General features: G+C 39.5%; 1 protein-coding gene across 1 annotated transcript; it reads left to right on the top strand.

Moving 5' to 3' along the window:
• The first annotated feature begins 22,330 nt into the window (after positions 1 to 22,330).
• PWWP3B (PWWP domain containing 3B) lies at positions 22,331 to 24,528 on the top strand. The gene has a single exon (XM_049872094.1). It carries the CDS (start codon positions 22,331 to 22,333, stop codon positions 24,383 to 24,385), a length of 2,055 nt encoding a protein of 684 aa, XP_049728051.1. The 3' UTR covers positions 24,386 to 24,528.
• The last annotated feature ends 2,621 nt before the right edge of the window (positions 24,529 to 27,149 follow it).

Genomic DNA, 27,149 nt, shown 5'->3' with positions numbered 1-27,149 from the left:
GTGAAAACACTTGGAAAATATATGTATTTTTTTCTTGTGGAGGGAAAATAGACTCCCATGGTAGTGGTCAAAATCTCTTGAATGTGTGTGTGTCTATAAATATGTATATGCACATATACATGCTGGGTTTCAGCACTTTTAGAATTGTTCTACTCCATGATCATGTTTATAATTAGAAGACCAAAATGAAGATGAAACAGCAACCCATTTTGTTTCAGACACACAAGCACACAGAGACACGCACACACACACCCCTCTTGTCTTTTGTCGATACTGGAATTTTTCACAGACCTGATGAAGCTTTGTCAACTACCACCCTGTATATGTCCTCCTTGCACGTCATTCTTTCAGGACACAAGTGTGGCCATGGACAGCAAGAACCATTTTTCTCTATCTTCTAAGTTTTAGAGTGAGACAGAGGGATGATTTAATTTACTTCTAAAAGCAGTTTTTAAAATACTGTATGGCGTGGTGCAGCCATACAATGGAATACTATGAACTGGTAAGTAGAAGGCACCCTGGTAGTGCAGTAGTTAAAGCACTCAACTGCTCACCGAACGGTTGGTGGTTCGAACCCGCCAGCCACTCCATGGGAGAAAGATACCGCAGTCTGCTTCCGTCAAGATTTGCAGCCTTGGAAACTCTACGGGGCAGTTCTGCTCTGTCCTATAGGGTCACCTCGAGTTGGAATCGGCAGTGGGTTTAGTTTGGTTTGGAGATTGGCAAATAGAAACACAAACCTGCAGTCATTTGAAAAGGTGTCTGAGAAGTAGAGAACCCTGGTGGCACAGTGGTTAAGAGCTCGGCTGCTAGCCAAAAGATCAGCAGTTCGAATCCACCAGCTGCTCCTTGAAAACCCTGTGGGGCAATTCTACTCTGTCTTGCAGAGTTGCTATGAATCAGAATCAACTTGATAGCAACAGGTTCCTGAGAAGCAGTATTAGGTGGAAAAGGCAAATTGCAGAATGACAAGCACTGTATGATGTCACTTAAATATAAAGTAATATGTGTTAGTACAATATGTAAAAGCAAATAAAAAATATCTAAGCCAATCTGTTAATAGGAATATTTGTGTGGTTGGCAAGACAGGACAGGATTTACTATCTCTATGTACAAATAATTATTAATACATATGTAGTCTTTTTTTTTACCCATCAGAAAAAAAGATTGAGATTAAATCTTACAAATTTGGTGGGAGAATCACATTTGAAGTTAATCATTAACAAATCACATAGAAAAATACTTACTGATATGAAAAGATGTTTAAGCCATGCAATGAGTAAAAGAGTAAAAAGCTAGATTGAATTTATATATATATATATACACACACACGCATACATATATATGTAAGAAATAAGGACATATATAAAGGAAATAGTAATATTGGTTCTCTGCAGAATTACTTTATTTTTATATATCTTCTCAATTTTCAGTAAGTGTGGTGATGTTTTTAATGATTAGATACATTGAAGATGAAAACACTATGATTCAGTTTTTTGTGCAACACATAACAAAACTCAAAAATTGAGCATGGTATATTCCAGAAGCCTGAGAAAGCTGCTGACTGGCAGGATGTAGCTCCCACCCTTCCCCCGTAAGAAGGACCTGGCAGCAGTTCTGGCTCTTGTCACAAGAGGGTGTGTGTTAGGTTTCCTAAATTTTCTCTAGGCAACCATCTTTATGAAGTGGGCAAATAAAGCAATGTATTTTTTTTTTTAATTAGTATTAGCAGACTATGAGACAGCATGTAAGGAGGGTGATTGCTATTTCGTTGCAAAAATTGCACTTGTGTAGCAGAAGAAGCCCCACGTGAGGACTGATACAAGGATTCAAACAGAAAACAAAGAAAATCTGGTCCATAGTACACAAGGTGATTGTTACTTCCCTTCTCTCCTGGCCAACCTCATACTTCCCTTGAGAGATATTTCAACATGAACTAAACAGCATGCCTGTGATACAGAGAATGTCCTACATTATAAGATTAAGGAGTAAAATAATCATGGCATCTATATTATGGATAAGATTTCAACTCATTCCCATGTTACATAGAGCTGGGTCCTAAATACAGGTCCGTATGTCTGTCTGAGAGCTTCAAACACAGAACAACCTTCTCATAATACCTGCCTGAGAAACTCTGAAGTTTAGCACTGGGCTTTTAACAGTCTCTTATATAAGGAACTGACGCTAAAAACCAAACCTATTATCCAGTCGATTCCTATTCGTAGTGACCCTATAGGACAGAGTAGAACCGCCCCTTAGGGTTTCCAGGGAGTGCCTGGTGGATTCGAACTGCTGACCTTTTGGTTAGCAGCCATGGCTCTTAACCACCGCACCACCAGGGCTCCAAAAGAACTGATAAATATGTTAATTTAGAGTGGTTACAGGACTGATTATGGTCAGCCTGGATCTTTTCCTATGGATGTCTCAGGTAATGGGAAGAGGGCACCTTTTTTATTTATTTTTTTAAATTCTCCAAGATAGACCACAGAAAGGTCTTTCTTGTTGTTTGTTAACCCCAGGAAGAACCCTATAGCTCTGTCTCTCTACTAGAATACCCAGAGCATAGTAGAGCTTTGTATGCCTATGTGCAATGATGATGGGGTTGTGAGGTCCTCATTAACCTTACTTTCATTTCATTCTTTTAAAAAATGTTTTCCATTCCATCATCCTATGAGACTTGATTCCTAGCAGCTTTATCCATTGGCACTGTGTATATTTCAACATTGCCTGGGGAATACAGCACAGCAGATTTATCCTCTTGTGGACCCTAGGTCACAGGTTGATATTTTTTCTTTTTCTTTGTACCATGTTCACATATATTTGACCAGAGATTACTCAGTTCTTTTAGTCCTGGCAATGATTTACCATCTGGCTTGTCTTTTTCTATAGCTGGGATGCTCATCCTTAGTACATTTTCTTTTCACGGTCTTGCCTTTCAGATGGACGGACATTCAGCTAGTGGACATTAATTGATGTTATTGTTAGGTGCTGTCAAGTCAGCTCCAACCCATAACGACCTTATGTACAACGGAATGAAACACTGCCTGGTCCTGTGCCATCCTCACAATCATTTGTATATTTGGGCCCATTTTTGCAGCCACTGTGTCAGTCCATCACATCGAGGGTCTTTCTCTTTTTCATGAACATTAATAATAAGGTTTAACTCTTTGTTTACAGGGCAGTGTCATTTGTCTGTGCCTGTGTCTTAGGGATCATTGAATTTTTTTTAATATCGATGAAATATGTAAGATACCCTGTGTCTTAGTCATCTAGTGCTGCTATAACAGAAATACTACAAGTGGATAGCTTTAATAAAGAGAAGTTTATTCTCTCACAGTCTGGTAGACTACAAGTCGAGATTCAGGGTGTCAGCTCCTGGGAACGGCTTTCTCTCTCTGTTGGCTCTGGGGGAAGATCCTTGTCATCAATCCTCCCCTTGTCTAGGAGCTTCTGCATGAAGGAACCCCAAGTCCAAAGGACATGTTCTGCTTCCGGTGCTGCTTTCTTGGTGGTATGAGGTCCCCATGTCTCTCTGCTGCACCTCTCTTTTATATCTCAAAAGAGATTGATTTAAGACACAACCTAATCTTGTAGATTGAGTCCTGCCTCGTTAACATAACTGCCTCTAATTCAGCCTCATTAACATCATAGAGGTAGGATTTACAACACGTAGGAAAATCATATCAGATGACAGAATCATGGACAATCACACATGATACACATATTTTAGGGGGACACAATTCAATCCATGACACCTTGTTTTGCTAATGCAGCTAGCCCCCTCGTGGTCTTTGAGAGTATTCTAATTGGATCATTTTTACTCTATATATGGAACTTGTAAAAAAAAATTTTTTTATATGGAACTTGTGCACTATAAATATTGACATTTATTTGTTTCATACCCCGTCTGTCCCTTATATGTTATTCAGTTTCTGCTTTCTCACCGGAGACACATTCTTTTTTTAATAATTTTTAGAGCTTTAAGTGAACGTTTACAAATCAAGTCAGTCTGTCACATATAAGCTTGTATACACCTTTACTCCATACTCCCACTTACTCTCCCCGTAATGAGTCAACCCTTCCAGTCTCTCCTTTTGTGGCAATTTGGCAGTTTCTAACCCTCTCTACCCTCCTATCTCCCCTCCAGACAAGAGATGCCAACACAGTCTCAAGTGTCCACCTGATATAAGTAGCTCACTCTTCATCAGCATCTCTCTCCAACCCATTGTCCAGTCCCTTCCATGTCTGATGAGTTGTCTTCGGGAATGGTTCCCGTCCTGGGCCAACAGAAGGTTTGGGGACCATGACCGCCGGGATTCCTCTAGTCTCAGACCATTAAGTCTGGTCTTTTTATGAGAATTTGGGGTCTGCATCGCACTGTTCTCCTGCTCCCCCAGGGGTTCTCTGTTGTGCTCCCTGTCAGGGCAGTCATCGGTTGTGGCCAGGCACCATCTAGTTCTTCTGGTCTCAAGATGATGTAAGTCTCTGGTTCATGTGGCCCTTTCTGTCTCTTAGGCTCATAGTTATCATGTGACCTTGGTGTTCATCATTCTCCTTTGCTCCAGGTGGGTTGAGACCAATTGATGCGTCTTAGATGGCCGCTTGTTAGCATTTCAGACCCCAGACGCCACATTTCAAAGTGGGATGCAAAATGTTTTCATAATAGCATTATTTTGCCAATTGACTTAGAAGTCCCCTTAAGCCATAGTCCCCAAACCCCCGCCCTTGCTCCGCTGACCTTTGAAGCATTCAGTTTATCTCAGAAACTTTTTTGCTTTTGGTCCAGTCCAGTTGAGCTGACCTTCCGTGTATTGAGTATTGTCCTTCTCTTCACCTAAAGTAGTTCTTACCTACTAACTAATCAGTAAATAACCCTCTCCCACCCTCCCTCCCTCCCCCCCCCTCATAACCACAAAAGTATGTGTTGTTATCAGTTTATACTATTTCTCAAGATCTTACAAAAGTGGTCTTATACAATATTTGTTCTTTTGCATCTGACTAATTTCACTCAGCATAATGCTTTCCAGGTTCCTCCATGTTATGAAATGTTTCACAGATTCGTCACTGTTCTTTATCGATGCGTAGTATTCCATTGTGTGAATATACCACAATTTATTTAACCATTCATCTGTTGATGGACACCTTGGTTGCTTCCAGCCTTTTGCTATTGTAAACAGAGCTGCAATAAAGATGGGAGTGCATATATCTGTTCGTGTGAAGGCTCTTATTTCTCTAGGGTATATTCCGAGGAGTGGGATTTCTGGGTTGTATGGTAGTTCTATTTCTAACTTTTTAAGAAAATGCCAGACAGATTTCCAAAGTGGTTGTACCATTTTACATTCCCACCAGCAGTGTATAAGAGTTCCAATCTCTTCGCAGCCTCTCCAACATTTATTATTTTCTGTTTTTTGGATTAATGCCAGCCTTGTTGGAGTGAGATGGAATCTCATCGTGGTTTTAATTTGCATTTCTCTAATGGCTAATGATCGAGAGCATTTTCTCATGTATCTGTTAGCTGCCTGAATATCTTCTTTAGTGAAGTGCGTGTTCATATCCTTTGCCCACTTCTTGATTGGGTTGTTTGTCTTTTTGTGGTTGAGTTTTAACAGAATCATATACGTTTTTAGAGATCAGGCGCTGGTCGGAGATGTCATAGCTGAAAATTTTTTCCCAGTCTGTAGGTAGTCTTTTTACTCTTTTGGTGAAGTCTTTAGATGAGCATAGGTGTTTGATTTTTAGGAGCTCCCAGTTATCTGGTTTCTCTTCATCATTTTTGGTAATATTTTGTATTCTGTTTATGCCTTGTATTAGGGCTCCTAACGTTGTCCCTATTTTTTCTTCCATGATCTATATCGTTTTAGACTTTATGTTTAGGTCTTTGATCCACTTGGAGTTAGTTTTTGTGCATGGTGTGAGGTATGGGTCCTGTTTCATTTCTTTGCAAATGGATATCCAGTTATGCCAGCACCATTTGTTAAAGAGACTATCTTTTCCCCAATTAACTGACACTGGGCCTTTGTCAAATATCAGCTGCTCATATGTGGATGGATTTATATCTGGGTTCTCAGTTCTGTTCCATTGGTCTATGTGCCTGTTGTTGTACCAGTACCAGGCTGTTTTGACTACTGTGGCGGTATAATAGGTTCTAAAATCAGGTAGAGTGAGGCCTCCCACTTTCTTCTTTTTCAGTAATGCTTTACTTATCCAAGGCTTCTTTCCCTTCCATATGAAGTTGGTGATTTGTTTCTCCATCACCTTAAAAAATGACATTGGAATTTGGATCGGAAGTGCATTGTATGTATAGATGGCTTTTGGCAGAATAGACATTTTTACTATGTTAAGTCTCCTATCCATGAGCAAGGTATGTTTTTCCACTTAAGTAAGTCCTTTTTAGTTTCTTGCAGTAGTACTTTGTAGTTTTCTTTGTATAGGTCTTTTACATCTTTGGTAAGATTTATTCCTAAATATTTTATCTTCTTGGGGGGCTACTGTAAATGGTATTGATTTGGTGATTTCCTCTTCGATGTTCTGTTTGTTGATGTAGAGGAATCCAAGTGATTTTTGTATGTTTATCTTATAACCTGAGACTCTGCCAAACTCTTCTATTAGTTTCAGTAGTTTTCTGGAGGATTCCTTAGCGTTTTCTGTGTATAAGATCATGTCATCTGCAAATAGAGATAATTTTACTTCCTCCTTGCCAATCCGGATGCCCTTTATTTCTTTGTCTAGCCTAATTGCTCTGGCTAGGACCTCTAGCACAATGTTGAATAAGAGTGGTGATAAAGGGCGTCCTTGTCTGGTTCCCGTTCTCAAGGGAAATGCTTTCAGGCTCTCTCCATTTAGAGTGATGTTGGCTGTTGGCTTTGTACAGATGCCCTTTATTATGTTGAGGAATTTTCCTTCAATTCCTATTTTGGTGAGAGTTTTTATCATAAATGGATGTTGGACTTTGTCAAATGCCTTTTCTGCATCAATTGATAAGATCATGTGCTTTTTGTCTTTTGTTTTATTTTATGGTGGATTACGTTAATGGTTTTTTTAATATTAAACCAGCTTTGCATACCTGGTATAAATCCCACTTGGTCGTGGTGGATTATTTTTTTGATATGTTGTTGAATTCTGTTGGTTAGAATTTTGTGGAGGATTTTTGCATCTATGTTTATGAGGGATATAAGTCTGTAATTTTTTTTTGTGTGTGGAGTCTTTACCTGGTTTTGGTATCAGGGAGATGGTGGCTTCATAGAATGAGTTAGGTAGTATTCTGTCATTTTCTATGCTTTGAAATACCTTTAGTAGTAGTGGTGTTAACTTTTCTCTGAAAGTTTGGTAGAACTCTGCAGTAAAGCTGTCCGGGCCAGGGCTTTTTTTTTTTGTTGGGAGTTTTTTGATTACCTTTTCAATCTTTTTTTTTTTTATGGGTCTATTTAGTTATTCTACTTCTGATTGTGTTAGTTTAGGTAGGTAGTGTTTTTCCAGGAATTCATCCATTTCTTCTAGGTTTGCAAATTTGTTAGAGTACAATTTTTCGTAATAATCTGATATGATTCTTTTAATCTTAGTTGGGTGTGTTATGATGTGGCCCATCTCGTTTCTTATTCGGGTTATTTGTTTCCTTTCCTGTATTTCTTTAGTCGGTCTGGCCAATGGTTTATCAATTTTGTTAATTTTTTTTAAAGAACCAGCTTTGGCTTTGTTAATTCTTTCAATTGTTTTTCTGTTGGAGACACATTTTTTAAAATAATTTTTATTGTGCTTTAAGTGAAAGTTTACAAATCAAGTCAGTCTGTCACATATAAGCTTATATACACCTTACTACATACTCCCATTTACTCTCCCCCTAATGAGTCAGCCAGTTCTCTCCTTCCAGTCTCTCCTTTTGTGACCATTTTGTCAGTTTCTAACCCTCTCTATCCTCCCATCTCCCCTCCAGACAGGAGATGCCAACACAGTCTCAAGTGTCCACCTGATACAAGTAGCTCACTCTTCATCAGCATCTCTCTCCAACCCATTGTCCAGTCCCTTCTATGTCTGATGGGTTGTCTTCGGGAATGGTTCCTGTCCTGTGCCAACAGAAGGTTTGGGGACCATGACGACCGGGATTCTTCTAGTCTCAGTCAGACCATTAAGTCTGGTCTTTTTATGAGAATTTGGGGTCTGCATTGCACTGTTCTCCTGCTCCCTCAGGGGTTCTCTGTTGTGCTCCCTGTCAGGGCAGTCATCGGTTGTGGCCGGGCACCATCTAGTTCTTCTGGTCTCAGGATGATGTATGTCTCTAGTTCATGTGGCCCTTTTGGAGGAGACACATTTTTAACCAGATCTCTGTCTCCAAACTGTAGCCCTTTAGCTTCTACTTCTTCCCTCCCTCCCTCCCTCTCTCCCTTTCTCCCTTTCCTTCCCTTCGTATGATTGAATGGCATGTGAGAACTTCAGTGTGGTTAAAGGCTCTGCCATTGAGGACAAATTTCAGGAGCTTGGCAGTGGGTTTTTTTTTATGATATGTGTGTTGATATCATCTGGCTTCTTGACATTTGTCCTGTGCTAACTCTCAATGAAAGAGATATTTCACAAAGATACAAATTTATAGAAAGAGCTATATAACCGCATCAGAAGTCACATGTCAGCATTTTAAAGCTAATTCAAAAATAGAAGTTAATAAAAATTAAAAGAGATTAAAATAATTTGAATGTCTAACATTTTCTTTCAACACTCCAGAGGATACTTTTACACATACCTTGTGGTACCCACAACCTTCTTTGGCAATTGTTGATCTAAAGTACAAATCACAGTCTCTTTATATATCCTGATACTCTCAAAGTAAAACGCAAACTCCTTACATAGGTCATATCCTAATTCGATACCCTTTAAAGACTCAGGTGTGTTGAGGCGTAATTTACATATGGTTAAATTCACTCTTGTAGGTGTACAGTTGGATGAGATTTGACAAACATGTACAGCCATTTAACGACCACTGCAGTCACACTATATAGAACACTTACATCACTCCCAAAAGTTCCCTCCTGCCTCATTGTAGTCAGTAGCCTCCCTCCACCCCAACTCCACTGCAAACACTGTTCTACTTTCTGTCCCTATAGTTTCTCATTTTTCCAGAATGTCATATAAAGGGAATTATACAGTACATAGCCTTCTGTATCTGGGTTCTTTCACTTAGTATAATGTTTTTCATATCCATCTGTGGTGTTGCATATATCGGTAGTTTATTCCTTGGTATAGCTGAGAGGTAGTCTATTGTATGGATGTTGCACAATTTGTGTATCCACTCACCAGTAGAGTTTTAGTTTTGGTCAATTATGAATAAAATTGTTATAAACATTACAGGACAGGTCTTTTTGTGTACGTAAGTTTTTGTTTCTCTTGGGAAAATGCTTAGGAGTGGGATTGCTGCGTTGTACAGTAAGGGTATGTTTTACCCTTTAAGAACCTGCCAAACTTTTCTAAAATGGATGTGCAATATTGGACTTTTCACCAGCAATGTATGAGAGATCCAGTTGCTCTGCATCATTGCCAGCAGATGATAGTCAGATTTTTGTTTGTTTTTTAATATTAGCCATTCATATAATGGTGTAGGATTCTCTGGTGTTTTCTTGGTTGTTTTTTTTTTTTTTAACAATTACTTACCAATAATCTACTCTTCTGTCCAATGCCTTGGAGCCCCTGGGTGATGCAAATGGTTAACACACTCAGCTGCTAAATGAAAGGTAGAGGCTGGAGTCCACTCAGAGGCACCTCAATATAAAGTCCTGGCCATCTACTTCCAAAAAATCAGTGATTGTAAACCCTGTGCTCACACATGGGGTTGGAATCCACTTGAAGGCAACTGGTTTTAAAGGTGTTAGTGGTATCTCCTTATGCTTTTATTTGTATATTGCTAATTATTAATAGTGTTGAGCATATTTTCATGTGTTCATTTACCATTCATATATCTTCTTTAGTGAAATGTCTATTTAAATTGTTCATCCATTTTTTATTAAGTTGTTAATCTTATTGTTTGACTTATAAGAAGAATTCTTTATATATCTGGGGGAAAAAAGATCCTTTATGAGATATGTCTTTTGTAAACATTTTCTCCCACTCTGTGGATTTTCTTTTCATTTTCTTTGTTGAAGAACAGAAGTTTTAAAGTGCAGTGTATGAACTTTTTTATGGTCCATGCTTTTTGTGTCCTAATATTTGTCCAAACCAAGGGCTCAAAGATTTTCTACCGTTTTCTTCCAGAGGTTTTATAGTTTTTAGGCTTGTATTTAGGTCAGTAATCTATTATTTCGAGCTAATTATTGTTTATGGTCTTAACTAAGGGGCTGAGAATAAAAGGTCTTCGCATATGGATTTCCAGTTGTTCCAGCATCATTTGTTAAATCAGTTAATTACCTTGACACCTTTGTCAAAAATCAATTGACTATATTTTCTGGTCTATTTGTGTTCCATTAATCTATATATCTATCTTTATACCAACAATCCTGAAATCAGTTAGTGAGAGTCCTCCAACTTTGTATTTTCTTTTCAAAATGAGTGTCAGTATTTTAGTTTCTTTGCTTGCTTTTCTGTACACATTTTAGCATCACTTTGTCAATTTCGACAAAAAGTCTGCTGGGATTTTGTTTGAAATCAAGTGATTCTATAGATATGTTTGGTGAGAAGTTACATTCTAAAAATATTGACTCAGTCAATGAACATGGTATGTTTCTCCATTTATTTGTTTAGTTCCTTTCATGAGTGTTTTGAAGTTTCTGGCATACAAATCTTCTACAAATTTGTCAGACTTGGTCTCTGTGTTTCGTGTTTTTAGATCTATTATAAATAGTACGCTTTTTTTCACTTCAGCTTCCAATTTTTATCGTATAGAAATAAAATAGTTGGATAAAAGTGATGAGAGCAGATATCCTTGCTTTGTTCATGATTTTAGGGGAGAAAGCATTTATTATTTCACTGTTAAATTTGACGTTAACTGTAGGTTTTTTGTAGATGTCCATTATCAAGTTGAGGAAGATCCATTTCATTCTCAGCTCACTGAGGTTTTTTTTTTTTTTTAATCATGAGTTCTTGTTTCTCCCCCAGCAACAATGGTTCTTTTCCTTTGTCCTGGGGATGGGGGGAATTTTGTCAAATGCTTTTTCTTCATGGATTAAAATTTTTTTTTTCCTTTTAGTCTGTCAATAATGGTGAACTAAACTGATTGATTTGCAAATATCGAACCATCTTCACCTTCTCAGGATAAACTCCATTTGATCATGATGTATTATCCTTTACCTGTATGGTTGGATTTGGTTACCTGTATGGTTTGGTTTGGTTTTTTAAGGATTTTGGTGTCAGAGTTTATGAGGGATATTTGTCTGTAATTTTCATTACTTGGTTGTTTTTTTTTTTTCCTTTTTTCCTGGTTTTGGTATCAGGTTATGTTGGCATCATAAAATGTTTTGGAGGATTGTTCCCACCTTTTCTTACCTCATTGAATCTGGGTTGCCTGACTTATGTTATTTGTGATTAGAGTGGGGCCTGGAGTGCCAGAGGATTTTTCTCAGTGATCTTTCTTCATCCTAATTTTTTTCTCTCTTTCTCTTTTTATTGTGCTTTAAGTGAAAGTTTGCAATTCAAGCCAGTTTCTCATATAAAAACTTAGACACACATTGTTACGTGACCCTAGTTGTTCTCCCTACTATGTGACAGCACACTCCTCCTCTCCATTCTGTACTTCCCATGTCCATTCAACCAGCTCCTGTCGCCATCTGCCTTCTCATCTTGCCTCCAGGCAGAAGCTGCTCACATAGGCTCATGTGTCTACTTGATCCAAGAAGCACAGTCCTCACCAGTATCGTTTTATGTCTTATAGTCCAGTCTGTCCTTGTCTGAAGAGTTGGCTTTGGGAATAATTTTAGTTTGGGCTAACAGAAAGTCCGGGGGCCATGTCCTCTGGGGTCCCTCCAGTCTCAGTCAGACCATTAGGTCTGGTCTTTTTACTAGAATTTGAGGTCTGCACCCCACTTTTCTCCTGCTCCCTAAAGGATCCTCTTTTGTGTTCCTTGTCAGGGCAGTCATTGGTGGTAGCCAGGCACCATCTAGTTCTTCCTGTCTCATCTTCATCCTAAATTTTAACAGTTCCTTCACACTTGTGTCACAGAGAGGGTCACTGTCCATACTCTTGCCCATTCTGTAGCAGTAAAAAAAAAAATTAGGCTAGTGTTATTATTAGAGGCTAGTCTCATGGTAGAGCCCTGGTGGTGTAGTGGTTAAGAGCTCAGCTGCTAACCAAAAGGTCGGCGGTTTGAATCCACCAGGCAATCCTTGAAAACTCTATGGGGCAGTTCTACTCTGCCCTGTAGGGTCGCTATGATCGGAATCGACCTGAGGAAGGCAATAGGTTTTTTTTTTAGGCTCATATGGGGCAAGAGTATTCGCTAATATTTTGTCTAGCTTCAACCTCAGGGAAACCCTATGCACCTGGACCTTAGGGGCAGGGCTTTCTCAGCATTCTTGCCCCACCTCTGAATGACAGCTGACCAGCTTTGTATCTTTGGTTGGTCTTTGCTGGGAGATATTTTCTTCTCCTTTTCCCAGCAGTAGCAGACCACTGATTATTATCTCTCTAGGATCCTGGGCCTGAGAGAGTTTCTTGCTCCTCAGCAGGGGCAGAGGATTTTTGCTTCTGTTTCTTCCCCAGCAGCAGTGGATCTTTGCCTTTGTCCTGGGGATGGGTGGATTTATTTTCCCCTCCCCAGGCTGATGGATTTTGTTTCATCTTCTCCCAGAAGCAATGGACTTCTGCTTGTGTCCTGGGGGAGAGAGTTTGCTGCTTCTCTCTTAGTGGTTTAAGGCTTTTGCTTATCATGATAGAAGTGGTTTGGGTAAGTGTGTGAGGCTGTGTGTTAGGTCTGTAGCAGCAGCTGGTTGCCTCATGCATGCTTGAACCATCCACTGGACTCTTTTCATTCTCCTGCTTTGTTCTCATTTTTGTGAGGTCCTGTTTAAGAACCTGGCAGTGAGTTTTAAGTATCTAGAGCTCCCAGATATCCCAAACCGATAACAGTAGCCCGTACTTCCCACTTAAGAATTCGTTACAGTTTTCTTTTTACCTGCTTATGTGACAGCCACTTCTGTCTCCATGCTCTGCCAAAGATGAAAAACGGTGCATATGCCCTGACTCTCCTTAAAGTGGCTGGTCACCCTTTGAAATTCAGCTTACCTTCAGTTCTCTGATGGGCTCAAGAAAAGTTATAATTTTGTAGATTGTCGGGATTTTTCTCATTGTTGTGAGTGGCATTCTTATATAGCTTTTTACATCCTAAGAAGCAAGACTGTTTATAGTAATGTGTGTTCTCGGTGTTATTTTCTTTGTTTTTAAATATGCTTTAGGAAGACACGTGGTTTCTGAAGCATACTTGTAAGGAACTGTATTTTATATACTGGATATTATTGTATTTTTCCCATTTAAATTTTCTAAAATTATTTTACATTACAATCGTACTTTAAAGTATCTACACTATACTTGACTTTTTTAGATACACAGTTCTCTGGATTTTAACACATATACACATAACACTGGAAACCCTGGTGGCGTAGTGGTTAAGTGCTACGGCTGCTAACCAAAAGGTCAGGAGTTCAAATCCACCAGGCGCTCCTTGGAAACTCTATGGGGCAGTTCTACTCTGTTCTATAGGGTCGCTATGAGTTGGAATCGACTCGATGGCAGTGGGTTTGGGTTTTTTTTATATAATGTACATAACACTACTACTACAGCCCAAATACAGAAGAGTTCCATCACCCCCAAAAGTTCCTTGTACTACCCTTTTATAGTTACACCCTCCGCCTACATCTGACTCGGGGCAGGCACTGATCTGTTCACAATCACTATACTTTTGTCTTTTTGAAAATGTCATGTAAGTGGAATCATACAGTATTGTGGAAGACACATTCTGGAATGACCCCCCCCCCCCAGTGAGTGATGTCCTTGTATAATCCCTTCCCCTTGAGTGTGGGCAGCACCTATGACTTGTTTCTAACTTATTGAATACAACAAAGGTGATAGGATGTCACTCACATGATTATGTTCTGTTACATAAGACACAATCTTAGTAGACTGGAGAAAGAGAGCGATTTGATTGATTGAGACTGTTTCTCCTACTGGCTTTGAAGAAGCAAACAGCCATGTTGAGCACTGCTGTGGAGAGGGTGGCATGGCAGGGAACTGTGGGAAGCCCCTGAGACCATTTCCGTTTTGTAAATGTACAATATTCTAAATATTATCCAAAACCTTCTTTTCATGTCCTCTGCTTAATATTCTGTCTCCCACAACCACAAAATAGGCTTAATGAGAGCCAGGCTTCTTGCTTATCAGGGTGTCTCCAGTGGCTAGAACATTACCTGGCACATAAAATGTGAAGTGAATAAATACTTGTTAAATTAATGAATACAGTTTGGCAAAAAAAAAAAAAAGTGGGGAGGCAACCATTTTCTATTCCAGCCCTCAAACAAGAACTGCTTCCAAAAGGAGAATTCTGCCACCCACCTGCAAACTAGTGCAGTTCTGTCACAAGCACACATGACCAAAAAAAATCAACCTGTTGCCGTCCAGTCAATTCCAACTCATAGCGACCCTATGACAAGGAATTGTAAAATGTGAAAACCCAACCCATTGCTGTTGAGTCGATGCCAACTCATAGTAACCCTGTAAGACAAGGGTAGAAATGTGGAAAGGACCTGTCAAAACCATTTTGAAATTGTGTATACACAAGTCTTCATGAGTGTGATTCTTTCTTTCTTTGATGTATAAAAGTGTAAAGATGGTAAGGTAGATGCAGAACCAGGTACAGAAGTGTTCTCTTAATTTCCAGTGACTCCCGAGACATAACTATTTCAAATTCATGAACCCATGTATCAACATGCATCTAAAACATTTTCCATTTGCAATGAGGTAGGGTACAGTGTATCTTAATGGTTACAGGATGAGCTCTGGAGTCAAATTACCTGGATTCATATCTCATGTGCCACATTCTCACTAGGTGCCCTTGTAAAAGTTAACCCCACTAAGTGCTCATCCACAAAAAGGGAATAATCATAATACCCACCTAACAGGATTTTGTGAGAATCTAGGGAAATGATGTATATAAAGCACTTGGCAGAGTGCCTGGTACATTGTAAAGAAACACATTTGACTTCAGTTACCATTGTCGTTATTAATATTATCGTTGTTACGGGACTCTCCTCCATGAAGTTAACCATCTGATTATTAAATGAGGTAATATGTTTAGTGCTGAGAACAGTGCCTGATATATAGATATTTTATAGTTATTATTACTACAACTACATTCATCATCATTTATTATTGGTTATCCTTCCTCCGTCACAGAACAGTGAAATGTAAACAATTATCCATAGAAGTGGTCTTTTTCTTTGCAATTTATTTGGAAAGTGGTGAGATGGTGTAGTGTTCCCTGATTTATATGCAATGTAGCATATATGCAAGGTAAATATAATAAAGTATAGTTTTTAATGTAATGACTGTATGTGCATTTGGTTTTTTCTATTTCCTAAGCATGTGAAATGAGAAGGCAGAATGAGTAATCTAACAGTATAAAATATGTAATTGAATAGACCTCTTCATTAAATAAAGCCATATATATATTGCTCTAATAATCATGTTTAGATTCTATAGTAATACTTCGAAAGCTTTCAATGAACTAATTCTATAATATGAATAATGTTATTTTGGGTTGGTGATCAGCTATCCATTATTTTGGGTTGGTGATCAGCTATTCTGCTAGAAAGAGACTGGAAAACACAGTTACTGACATAAGAAGGAAATTCATTCATTGTTCTGCTGAGTTAAAGAGATTGGAATGAGGTGGTCCCATTATTCGGGGGCTCAAGGATCTTTAATCCCTAATTGCATCCTTTTTCTAAATTACTTTTTGATCCAGAATGGCTGTCTGAACTCTAATTCCAGATTTGGGGTGGTGAGGGCCAAAAGGAAGGAAGAAAGTGAAAAAGTATCCTTTAGAGGTGCTTTACCTAGAAGCTTCACAAAAATTTCTGCTTGCATTCTTTAGCAAGAAATTTCATCACATGGTTTGCAGCAAGGGAGTCTGGGAAATGTATTATGTTTAAGAGTTCACATTGCCAACCTCAAAACAACTGGAGTCCTGCTAATGAGGAAGAATGCAGAGTCAATCTAAAGTGGACAAATAGAGGCTTCTGTCCCAATCATAAATCTGATACATGGTTACAAAAAGCATTCAACTAATAGATGTCTATAAAGTTTGAAAAGGAGAATGTCTTGTGGCAGAGAAAATGGTACACGTTCACCAGACTCTTCCATTTTCCTTATGGGACCACAAGAAGGCCACATTTCCCAACCTCTGTGACAGTTGGGGCTCCATGCTTGAGTTCTGGCTAGTGGACGGCATGGCCGGAAATGATGTTTGCCAGACCCAGTCCCTAAACATTCTGCAGGATTCTCCATGCTCCCTTTTTTAGACTGCCAGCCACATGCAAAGTATGCGATTGGGGATTCCAAGGCCCAAGAAGATGGTAGAGCGTAGGCTGGAAGAAGGCTGGGTCTCTTATTGATGGCTTGGAATAGAACCCTTCCCCATTCTGACTGTTTAATGGCCTACATTGAACTTTGGCATCAGTGAAACAAACTTTAATTGGGCTGAGCCTCTGGGATTTAGGGGCTGTTTATAGCACAAAGCATTACCCACTATCCCATTACCATCAAGTAGTTTCCAAATCATAGTAGCAACTGACCCAGTAGGACAGAGTAGAACTGTCCCATAGGGTTTCCAAGGCTGTAAATCTTGACAGAAGCAGACTGCCACATCTTTCTCCTGTGGAGCGCCTGGTGGGTTCAAACTGCTGACCTTTCAGTTAGCAGCTGAGCAATTAACCACTGTACCACCAGGGCACCATGTACAAAGCATTACATACCCTAGTTATTAAAAAATTATTAGAGCCCCTAATAATACACCACAGAGCCCTGGTGATGCAAACAGTTAATTGCTCTGCTGTTAACTGAAAGGTCTGTGGTTCGAACCTGCCAGCCACTCCATGGGAGAAAGATGTGGCAGTCTGCTTCCGTAAAGATTAAATGCAAATGCAAACCCGTTGCCATAGAGTTGATTTTGGCTCATAGCGACCCTAAAGGAGAGAGTACAACTGCCCCATAGGGTTTCCAGGGAGCTCTTAACTATTGCATCACTAGGGCTCCACAGGAAACCCTATGGGGCAGTTGTACTACTCTGCCCTATAGGGTCTCTATGAGCCGGAATCAACTCAATGGCATACAACAACCATAATACATGTGATACAGAGGCCAAGTAAAACACTTCATCCCCAGATACTTTCATTCCCCCAAATTACCACTAAAGATACTTAAAATTGGCTTTCAAATTCAAATCAGAAATTTAATATGGGAGAATTTTGATGAACAAAGTATATAAAATATATTTCAGATAAATAAACAAAGAAATGCAAATATAAAAAAATTTCCCTTCATTGAATTGCCAAAGTTATTGACAAGGGCATGTGATGCGAGTACTTTCCTGCCAAACCAATTATTTTCAGCCTCTGGTCAGAAATACCCATGTTCGTGATAAAATCTCTGAACTTTCCTGAAGGATTTAAGAGAAGAACCGGATATAAAAGGAGACACATACCATGTCTAGAAACAGAAAAATGACTAGTATAAGGAAGTCATTCTCCTTAAAATAATGTATAGTTTCAGTGCAAACCAAAGATCCTTAGCGGGTGTTTGCAGTAAGCTTGACCAACTGGGTCTGACACTCATCTGCAGAAATAAGGTGCCAGAGAAGGCAAGAAAAAAAAATATAGAAGGAATATTTTTAACTGGGTCTTAATTTTATATGATAAAGTGATTTGCTATCCCTTTTCCTCCAAGAAATCAGCCCACCCTAAGGATTTGTATGGAAATTAAACAGCCACTTGTTGCCATTTTACTTTAAAGTTCTTTAAAAAGAAACATTCAACCTTTTTACACTTCAACAGTTTGACTTGGCGATTCTCCCTCCTCAAATTCAGGGAAGGACCTTCTGCCTTGTTCATCACAGGGCGGGGGCGGAGCATCCCCTGAGAAGCTTGGAAGTGAGCTGAGCCTGGCCAGTCTTGTGGGAGGAGCTGCATTTCACAGAGGCTGCAGCTGACAAGAAGCTTCAAGGTAATGGCTGTCTTAAAGCTAGTTATTTTCTTGGGACTTCTCAGGGCCTCAGAGTAAAGATGAAAATATAAACTGTGGCCTTGGAATGGTGGGAAGGATGTGTGGTTTTGAAAGAATTGCTGGCATTTTGAAGGAATTGATCCTCTGGAATTTTTGTATCTCCCAATGCTTTAAAAGTCCACAGTGAGAAAACGGGTGATCAGATTACAGCCTCTAAATTAAGACTTCAGTGCGGCATGGCTGTTCATGCTAATGTATTGACTTCGCATTCCATGTTTCTGTGTTCGCAAGACACCCCGTTACTGTTGGAATTTTTAAAGCACTTGTGAATTTACAGAGAAAAATAACTGACAGGAATATTTGACAGCATCGGGAAAGTACTCCTATCAGTTGAGTGACGCAATCAATTTTTTGTCTGTGCCACATGAGCGTGGAAAGGGCATCAAATATGCAGTTGAGTGAAAACATTTGCACATAACATATGCATGCCTGTATGTATGATTAGAAAAACATCTGGAGGGAAATAAACTCCCAGGATAACAGTTAGCATTTCTGGGTGGTCAAGTTACTATTTTAATATTATTTTTAAACATATTTCAGTATTTTCAGAGTTGTTTTCTTCATGATTGTTTTTATGATCATAATGAAAAATGAGGTTGAGGTTGAAAACTGTGCACCCATTTTGTTTCAGACACATAGACACACAGAGACATGCACACACACATACCCCTCTTGTCTTTTGTCAATAGTGGCATTTTTCATGCACCTGATGAAGCTGGTAGGCTGGTGGCTGTGTCAGCTGCCACTCTGCATGTGTCCTCCTTGCAAACCATTCTTTCAGGCCACAGGTATGGCTGTGGACAGCAAGAACCATTTTTCTATATCTACCAAGTTTTAGAGTGAGACAGAGAATTTAGTTTATTTGTAAATGCAGTTTCTAAAATATTATATATGGCAAGGTGCAGCCATGCGATGGAATGCTGTGAACTGATAAATGGAAACATGAGCCTGTAGTGATTGGAAAAGGAGTCTGAGAAGTAGTATTAGGTAGAAAAGCAAATTGTAGAATGGCAAGTACCATATGATCTCACTTAAAAGTGAATATGTGTATTAGTATATGTATGTTAGCACAATATATGCAACAAAACTGGGAAACATAACTGCCGAATTGTTAATGGCATTATTTGTATAATTGGAGAGACAGAGCAGGCTGTACCATTCTCTATTTAAAAGCTTATTAACATATACTTGTTTATTTTTTTACATCATCAGGGAAAATATTGACTTAAAATGGTACCAACTTGGGATAAACCTCATTTGAAGTAATTCATAAAAAATCATGTGGAAATACTTATTGATATACAATGATGTTCAGACCATGCTTTTGAGTGGGGTCAAAATAATATGCATTCATCTACATATGTAAAAAAATTCTGAAAAAATACATAGAAAATATTGATAGTGATTATCCTAGAGTCGTACTTTTTATATGTGTTTTTGTATCTTTTCAATTTTCAATGAGCTTCTGGAGGTTTAGAAAGTCAGAAATACTGTAGATGAAGACAATGATCCTGTTATGATCCTACACAACAAAATGCTTAAGCTTAGCATAGAAAATTCTAGATGCCTGGCTGACTGGAGCTTCCAGCTTCTCTCTTAAAGACTTGGTAGTGACTAAGACCCTGGGCAAGGACCCCTGGTGATGCAGTGGTTAAAGTGATCAACTGCGAACTGAATCAGCGGTTCGAAACCACCAATTGCTCCATATGTGGCAGTCTGTGTCCCTGGTGATATACAGCCTTAGAAACCCTGGTGGCATAGTGGTTAAGAGCTAGGACTGCCAACCAAAAGGCAGTTTGGCAGTTCGAATCTACTAGGCGCTCCTTGGAAACCACATGGGGCAGTTCTACTCTGTCCTATAGGGTTGCTATGAATTGGAATCGACTCCATGGCAACGGGTTTGGTTTGGTTTGGTTAAGGCCCTGAGCAGGCCACAGTTCTGGCTCTGGTCACAAGGGGGTGTGTGTCAGGTTTCCTAAATTTTCTGTAGCCAAAAACCAAACCCAGTGCTGTCAAGTCGACCCTGACTCATAGCGACCCTACAGGACAGAGTAGAACTGCCCCATAGAGTTTCCAAGGAGCGCCTGGCAGATTTGGAACTGCCAACCCTTTGGTTAGCAGCCGTAGCACTTAACCACTATGCCACCAGGGTTTCCAAATTTCCTCTAGGCAACCTAGGCAACCGTTTTTATGAAGTGGGCAAAAAAAAAAAGTAACGGCACGCGTTTTGTATTAGCAGACTATGAGGCAGCATATAAGGTATGACTGCAGTTCCATTGAAAAAATTGCACGTGTGTAACAGGAAAAGCCTCATACCCTGATGTGAGGATTCAAACAGAAAACATACAAAATCTGGTCCATAGGAGAAACAAGGTGATTGTTACTTCCTTTCTCTCCTGTCCAACCTCATACTTTTCCTGACAGAGGTAATTTCAACATGAACGGCATGCCTGTGACACAGAACGTCCTACATTATAAGATTAAGGAGGAAAATAATCATGACAGCTCTATTGTGGATGAGATTTCATCTCATTCCTGTGTTTCAGAATGGCATGCCTGCCAGAGTTTTGGTAGAGAGATTTCTTTACACCTTTTCCAGGTAATTGATCTGATTTCCTGTCTTCTCTTTGGACAGTCTAGTTTAGTATCAGAGATTCAAGTACCTGGGCAGTCTGCACGTGATGCCCGTTGAGCCCCAGAAAGGCCGTGCCACTACAGGAGCGCACAGCGGGGTAAGGGCTCTGCTGGATGAGCAGCTGGAGTGAGAATCCAGGCAGCCTGCTCACAGGCCAGACCCACCACCACACCCTGACACCGGGTAAGGCTGTTCCCATTTTACAAAACATTTCATGTCAAAAACATGCTGAGAACTTGAGGAGTAACTTACTTTGCTTCCTGCTCTTCACCCATAAGCGCTTTGTATTAAGAGTCACAATTCCTATTGAAATCATATAAGGTTGAGAATTGGGGCATAATTTATTTTGCTCCGTGTTCTTTAGCCATAACGTTTTGTAATTAAAAGTCAGAGCTTCTAGTTTCAGGAATGAATCTAATGTACTAAAATGCTATGTAGAGCTCATTGAAGAGGCATTCAGGTATCTAACTGACATTCCAGACAATGGTCAGTCTCTCAAGAAATCCTTGGTAACTACCCTATCCTGTTAGTGACCATAACAACCATACCCAATTTCTGCCCCTAAGCTCACTTTTAATGAGTTCATTCTGTAGTTTTCTGAGTCCAGGAGGTACAGATTCTAGTAGATGTGTCTGGCTGCTTTAGGTGGACAGGGAAGCACCTACAACCTAAAATTATGAAACTGTGCATTCTGTTAGAACAGTGCTTCTCAAAAAAGTGTTTCTGAACATGTAGCATTAACATCATTTGAGAACTTCTTAGAGATGCAAAATTTGCGGTCCAACCCAGATCTTTTGAATAAGACTCTAAAATTGGGGCCAGAAATCTAGTTTTAACGAGTCTTGTAGATGGTTCTGATGCATGCTAATTTAGGAGAGCCATTGCTCGAAGGTGAAGAATTAAGGGCACAAAACTACCAAAGTGTCTAATACATAGAATCCCTGACCCACCACTGCAGCCTCTCCCCGCCTCCACTGGCACGTGCACACATTCACTCCTCAATCAGCGTGTACAGTAATAAAAGCACCTTCTTGGAATTGAGATAATTAAAAATCACTTCTCTGGTTCTTGTCCCCCACCCTGCATTATGTTGCCTTTTCCTCCTCTGTCTGATGCCTCACCGTACATTGTTCTTTTTCCTTTTATCTCTTTTCTATTCACAGTTGTTCATCTTCTACTTTTTCAAAATAATTTCATTTGCTGATACTTCTTTTCCCTTTCCCCATTTCAGTATCTTCCAGTATTATTCCATTCAGACCACGTGTTTAAGAATCCTTCAGAGATTCAGGTGGAAGAGGACAGGCTACAGAAATTGTAAACCCTTTTTAGTACTAAGACAAAAGAGGCCTCATTAAGAATATTGTTTTGGGAAGGACCTGCCTGCAGTGGCAACAATAGTCAGACACGTCAACCTCTGATAATAACCTGCTGACACACAAGTCTAAGTCAGAATGGATGACGAGTATGTCTTATGCATCTATAAAAACCAGTTATGGCCAGCAAAGGTTTTATCCAGATCTGAACCTTCATCAACTGATCAGATAAATAAGGCACTTCCCCTAGAAGTTCAAATATTCTCATTAGATGAAAAAATTACAGTGGAAAGCACAGAAGTAGAGAGCCTAAATAAGTCTCAAATTGAAGACATGTATTCCTCACTAGCATCACAGTCAGAGGTCAGTGATAGAGAAGGAACAGCCTATGAAAGATCACTTAAAGTGGCACTGGATATTCTGAATGAGAGAACACATTTCGGTCAAGCCAGCACTGCAGGTGAAGAAGAGATCACTGCACTCTCTCAAGATGTACCACAAAATCGATCTGATTCACCCCCTCTGAACAACTATCGGAAGTGCAAAGGGGACGTAGGGGAGTGTCTAGAGGAAAGTGAAAACCCAGCATTCCTGTTGGCATCTTCAGAGAGTGATGACACCCTGTATGATGATAAATCACAGGTGCACACAAGTGAAATGGAAACAAAGCCATCACAAAACTCCAGCTGGTGCCAGAGTTTCTCTTCATTTTCAGAGGATGATGATGAGAAAGAGAGCAAGATAAAGATTGACTTCTCGACAGTTACGTCCTTGTGTTCCACAATCAAAGAGGAAAAAAAATATGTTAAAGATGAAAAGTTTGTTCCGTTTTTCCCATCAGATACTGTCACTGTGCCCAGAGCTTTGAAAGAAGAGGCGGATGACACCTTCCCAGAGACCCTGGCTACTTCCCATGAATACTCTACTGTCTCAGAGAATACTGAGGATCCTGGAGAGGGTCCCTCAAATTCAAGCATAGATGCCATCCAAAATCGACCTTCCATAGATTCAGAGATGCAGGTTATGACATCCCCCAAGCATGGTTCAGGAGAATCCTGGTGTTCACCTGGTACCTCTAACCGTGTCCTAGATAGTTCATGCCATCTTTTGAATGATAGAATAAATCTTCACAGACTGGATTTTGAGAACCTTGAAGAAGAACTTCAAGGCAAGTCAGTGCATCTAAATCATATTGATACTTCTGTGTTAGATGAAGATGAGGAAGATGAAGAACTTCCTCGGCTAGTTTTTCATTATGAGCCACGTCCACTTGAGACAGGAGCAATAGTCTGGTTTAAATATCAAAAATACCCATTTTGGCCAGCAGTGGTAAAAAGCATCAGACGAAAAGAAAGGAAAGCAAGTGTGCTTTTTGTTGAGGTGAACATGAGTCCTGAAAAGCGAGGCGTTAGAGTGCCCTTTAGAAAACTAAAGAAATTTGATTGTGAAGAAAAACAAGCACTAGTGGAAAAAGCCAGGGAGGCTTACCATGAAAGTATTGACTGGTGCCTATCACTCATTTGTGACTACAGAGTTAGGATAGGTTGTGGTTCTTTTGTGGGCAATTTTTTTGAGTATTACAGAGCTGACATTAGTTATCCGATTAGAAAAGAAATGAAACAGGATACCTTGAGGGACATTTTTCCAAAACTGCATAATCAAGGTACTGTGGAAACTATGGTTGTGACTTCCCAGACCAAGAAAATGTCCTTTCAGAAAATTCTCCCTGACCGAATGAAGGCTGCTCGAGACCGAGCCAACAAGAACCTAGTAGACTTCATCGTGAATGCAAGGGGAACAGACAACCATCTCCTGGACATTTTAAAAGGCAAGAAAAAGTCCAGGTGGCTGCAATCATTTTTGCACGCCAAAAATTTCATCCCCAGTATTGAAACATACTTTGAGGATGAAGATCAGTTGGATGAGGTGGTAAAGTATTTACAAGAAATATCCAAAGACATAGACGACAGCATGCTGACGATGATAAAAACTGATAAAATTAAATTTATCCTGGAAGTTCTTCTGCCAGAAGCAATCATTTGTTCAATTTCTGCTGTTGATGGATTAGATTACAAGGAGGCTGAAGCAAAGTATCTAAAAGGGCCATCTCTAGGCTACAGGGAAAGAGAATTATTTGATTCAAAAATCCTATTTGGAAAGAGAAGGAAACCACTAACAAACGAATTTCATTAAATCTCCTGAGAGTCTAAACCATAACAGGGAGTTTTCATAAATATTCATTTAAAAAAATCTCCCAACCATTTTCTCTAACATGGAAATATTTTCTGGAAATGAAAGGCTTTGGGGATTGTGTTCAGTTTTTGAGATCTATAGTATCTGTGGCTGTCACCATATCTTTAATTTCTTCCCTTGTGCTTCTTCAAAATCAGTTTTGTTAACACAGTTCAGCAATTCTGCTTTCCTGTACATTTTGAGAATGCGTAATTGCTAAATAATTTTAGGGAGAAAATACTATGTTGCTTTACGACATTTTTGTGTCTATAGCTAAAGACACTGTGTGCAATCATTTTCATATTAAAAATGCACTAGTATCAGATATTAAGCAAGATAACCAGGAAAAGAAGCATCAAGTATATATATTTTTGCTTAATTTTTATAAAATAGTAGGTTTTCTCTTAAGATAGTTGAATTATTTTTCCTGCCATGCCTATTTATTTTTGGAAAAAAATTTATCTGTAACACATAGAACCAAAGATAGACATGCTTTACTATATATTATAACTTCAAATGCTTTTGCAAGAAAACAAACTTAAATTCAAATATAAAGTTAGTGGATTATCTGCATGTAGTCCTTAAGTGGGTGAATGACATCTCAGCAAGCGGAAGATCATTTTGGAAGCCTTAAGCAAGATTCTTCTCCCTTCACTTCCTTGGAATTCCATTTATGGGAGCATCTGTTCTTTGATGGCTGAATGGTTTCTTAAAAGAGACCGACTAGTGGCTGTCTTAACTGAAAGTGACTGGATCTTCTTAATAGCTGTCTGCCCCACGTCGAAGGCAGCTAGAGTCATTGTATTTACACTCTGGCTGCTCTAGACCTATGAGTCCAGGCTGACCTCTTAAGAGTTCTTCTAGTTTTGTATAAACTGTAGGAAAAGCACTTTTTTTCTGAGTCTTTTATCTTCAAAAATGTAGTCATTTTGTCGCAGATCAAGCAAGCTTTATCATCTGGCTTATTCATAGGGTATCTCTAACAGGTTCCAACAGTATAAATGCTGTTTGGTAAGTCATTCCAGGCTGCTACAAGGAGTAGACGGACCAGAATCTGGGAATTTGGAAATGAGTCACAGAAAAAAAGGCTCCATTCAGTGAAATATGGCAGTTATCCAAATATTCTTTTCATTGTTGTTAGGTGCCACTGACTCATAGTGTCCCTCTATGTACAATAGAACGAAGCACTGCCCAATCCTGCACCATCCTCACAATCATTGCTATGTTCGAGCCTATTGCTGCAGCCACTGTGTCAGTCCATTTCGTCAAGGGTCTTCCTCCGTTTTACTGATGCTCTACCAAGCATGATGTCCTCCTGCATGGAATGACCCCTCTTGATAACATGTCCAAAGTACATGAGGCTAAGTCTCGCCATCCTCGTTTCTAAGGAGCGTTCTGGCTGTACTTCTTCCAAGACAGATTTGTTCTTCTGGCAACCCGTAACGTATTCAGTATTCTTCAGCAGCACCGTAATTCAAAGGCATCAATTTTCTTCAGTGTTCCGTATTCATTCTCCAGTTTTCCCATGTGTATGAGGCGATTGAAAACACCATGGCTTGGGTCAGGTGCTCCTTAGTCCTCAAAGTGACATCTTTGCTTTTTCAACACCTTAAAGAAGTCTTTTGCAGCAGATTTTCCCAATGCAATAAAATTAACCGTTTGACTCACAAAGTTAACCATTACACCTAAGCAACAATACCACAGATCCTATGTATTACTCTGGAGCAGATGATGTCAGTGTTCTACCGCCATCCCCAGATCTAGCCTAGAAGCCACTGGCAGATTGCACATCGATGGCTCCCTTACGCACTGATGACCTCTTGCATCACTCTGCCTGAGGATGTTCTCTCAATTGGGAGCATCTCTGGCCCATGTGCACAGGGTAGGTTGAAAGTATTGGGGAATTAACGTCCTAGGAGCTACCCTCAACAAGTGGGCGACAGGAGTTGATGAATAGTGCACTTCTTTATGCCTCAGTGGTTAATCTTCAGGCATGTTTAAATGTATAAGTTACAATCTGAAGCTAATGAATGGTTTCTCTTACCTTGAGATGAGCCTTTCTGTGAGAATGAATGTTATAAAAGCTAACTTATTTTAATAACTTCATGTGAAAATAAATTCTAAAGGCTTAACGTAAATCTGACTGCTTTTTTACCTCTTAGAGTGTGTTATATGTCATTCATGGGCTCTTGTTATGTGTTCACATGGCCACCTGTTTTTTGTTTAACTTGGAAAAGTTAGGTACTCAGTTTTCAAAACAAAAAAACTTATCCATTGTATCTTTCACCTAGGTCTCCTGCTATGTCATAGTACAGATTATACAATCACATAAATGGTGTGTCTGTATATTAAAAAAAAAATACATATAATTTGCTTGGAAGTTTTGTTGATTGTAATTGTCACCTTTTTCATGCTCATTATAAAGTATCTTGTCATTCTAAATAAATACTCACCTTCATGTACGATTTTGTCTTTTTTTTTAAGAAGAGGACTTTCCAAATCACTTAAGTTTCTGATCCCACAGAACCCCCTTTGGACCCTGTCTGAAAGAGACCTAGACTCATCAGGCATATTGCCTGTGCAAATCCATATGACTCGCTCCAGGCCCTGAGAAGTATTTGACAACAGACCATCACCGTGCTATATATGTGGGCCTTGTTGTTAGGTGCAGTCGATTCGGTTTTGAACCATAGCAACACTATGTACAGTAGAATGAAACACCGCC

This window comes from Elephas maximus, chromosome X (assembly GCF_024166365.1).
Source record: "Elephas maximus indicus isolate mEleMax1 chromosome X, mEleMax1 primary haplotype, whole genome shotgun sequence".
Taxonomy (NCBI): domain Eukaryota; kingdom Metazoa; phylum Chordata; class Mammalia; order Proboscidea; family Elephantidae; genus Elephas; species Elephas maximus.
This window is presented reverse-complemented; position numbering and strand designations above follow the sequence as displayed.

Bases quoted from the DNA above. Each gene is read 5' to 3' on its own strand.
- PWWP3B (XM_049872094.1), top strand. From the start codon at position 22,331: ATGGATGACGAGTATGTCTTATGCATCTATAAAAACCAGTTATGGCCA.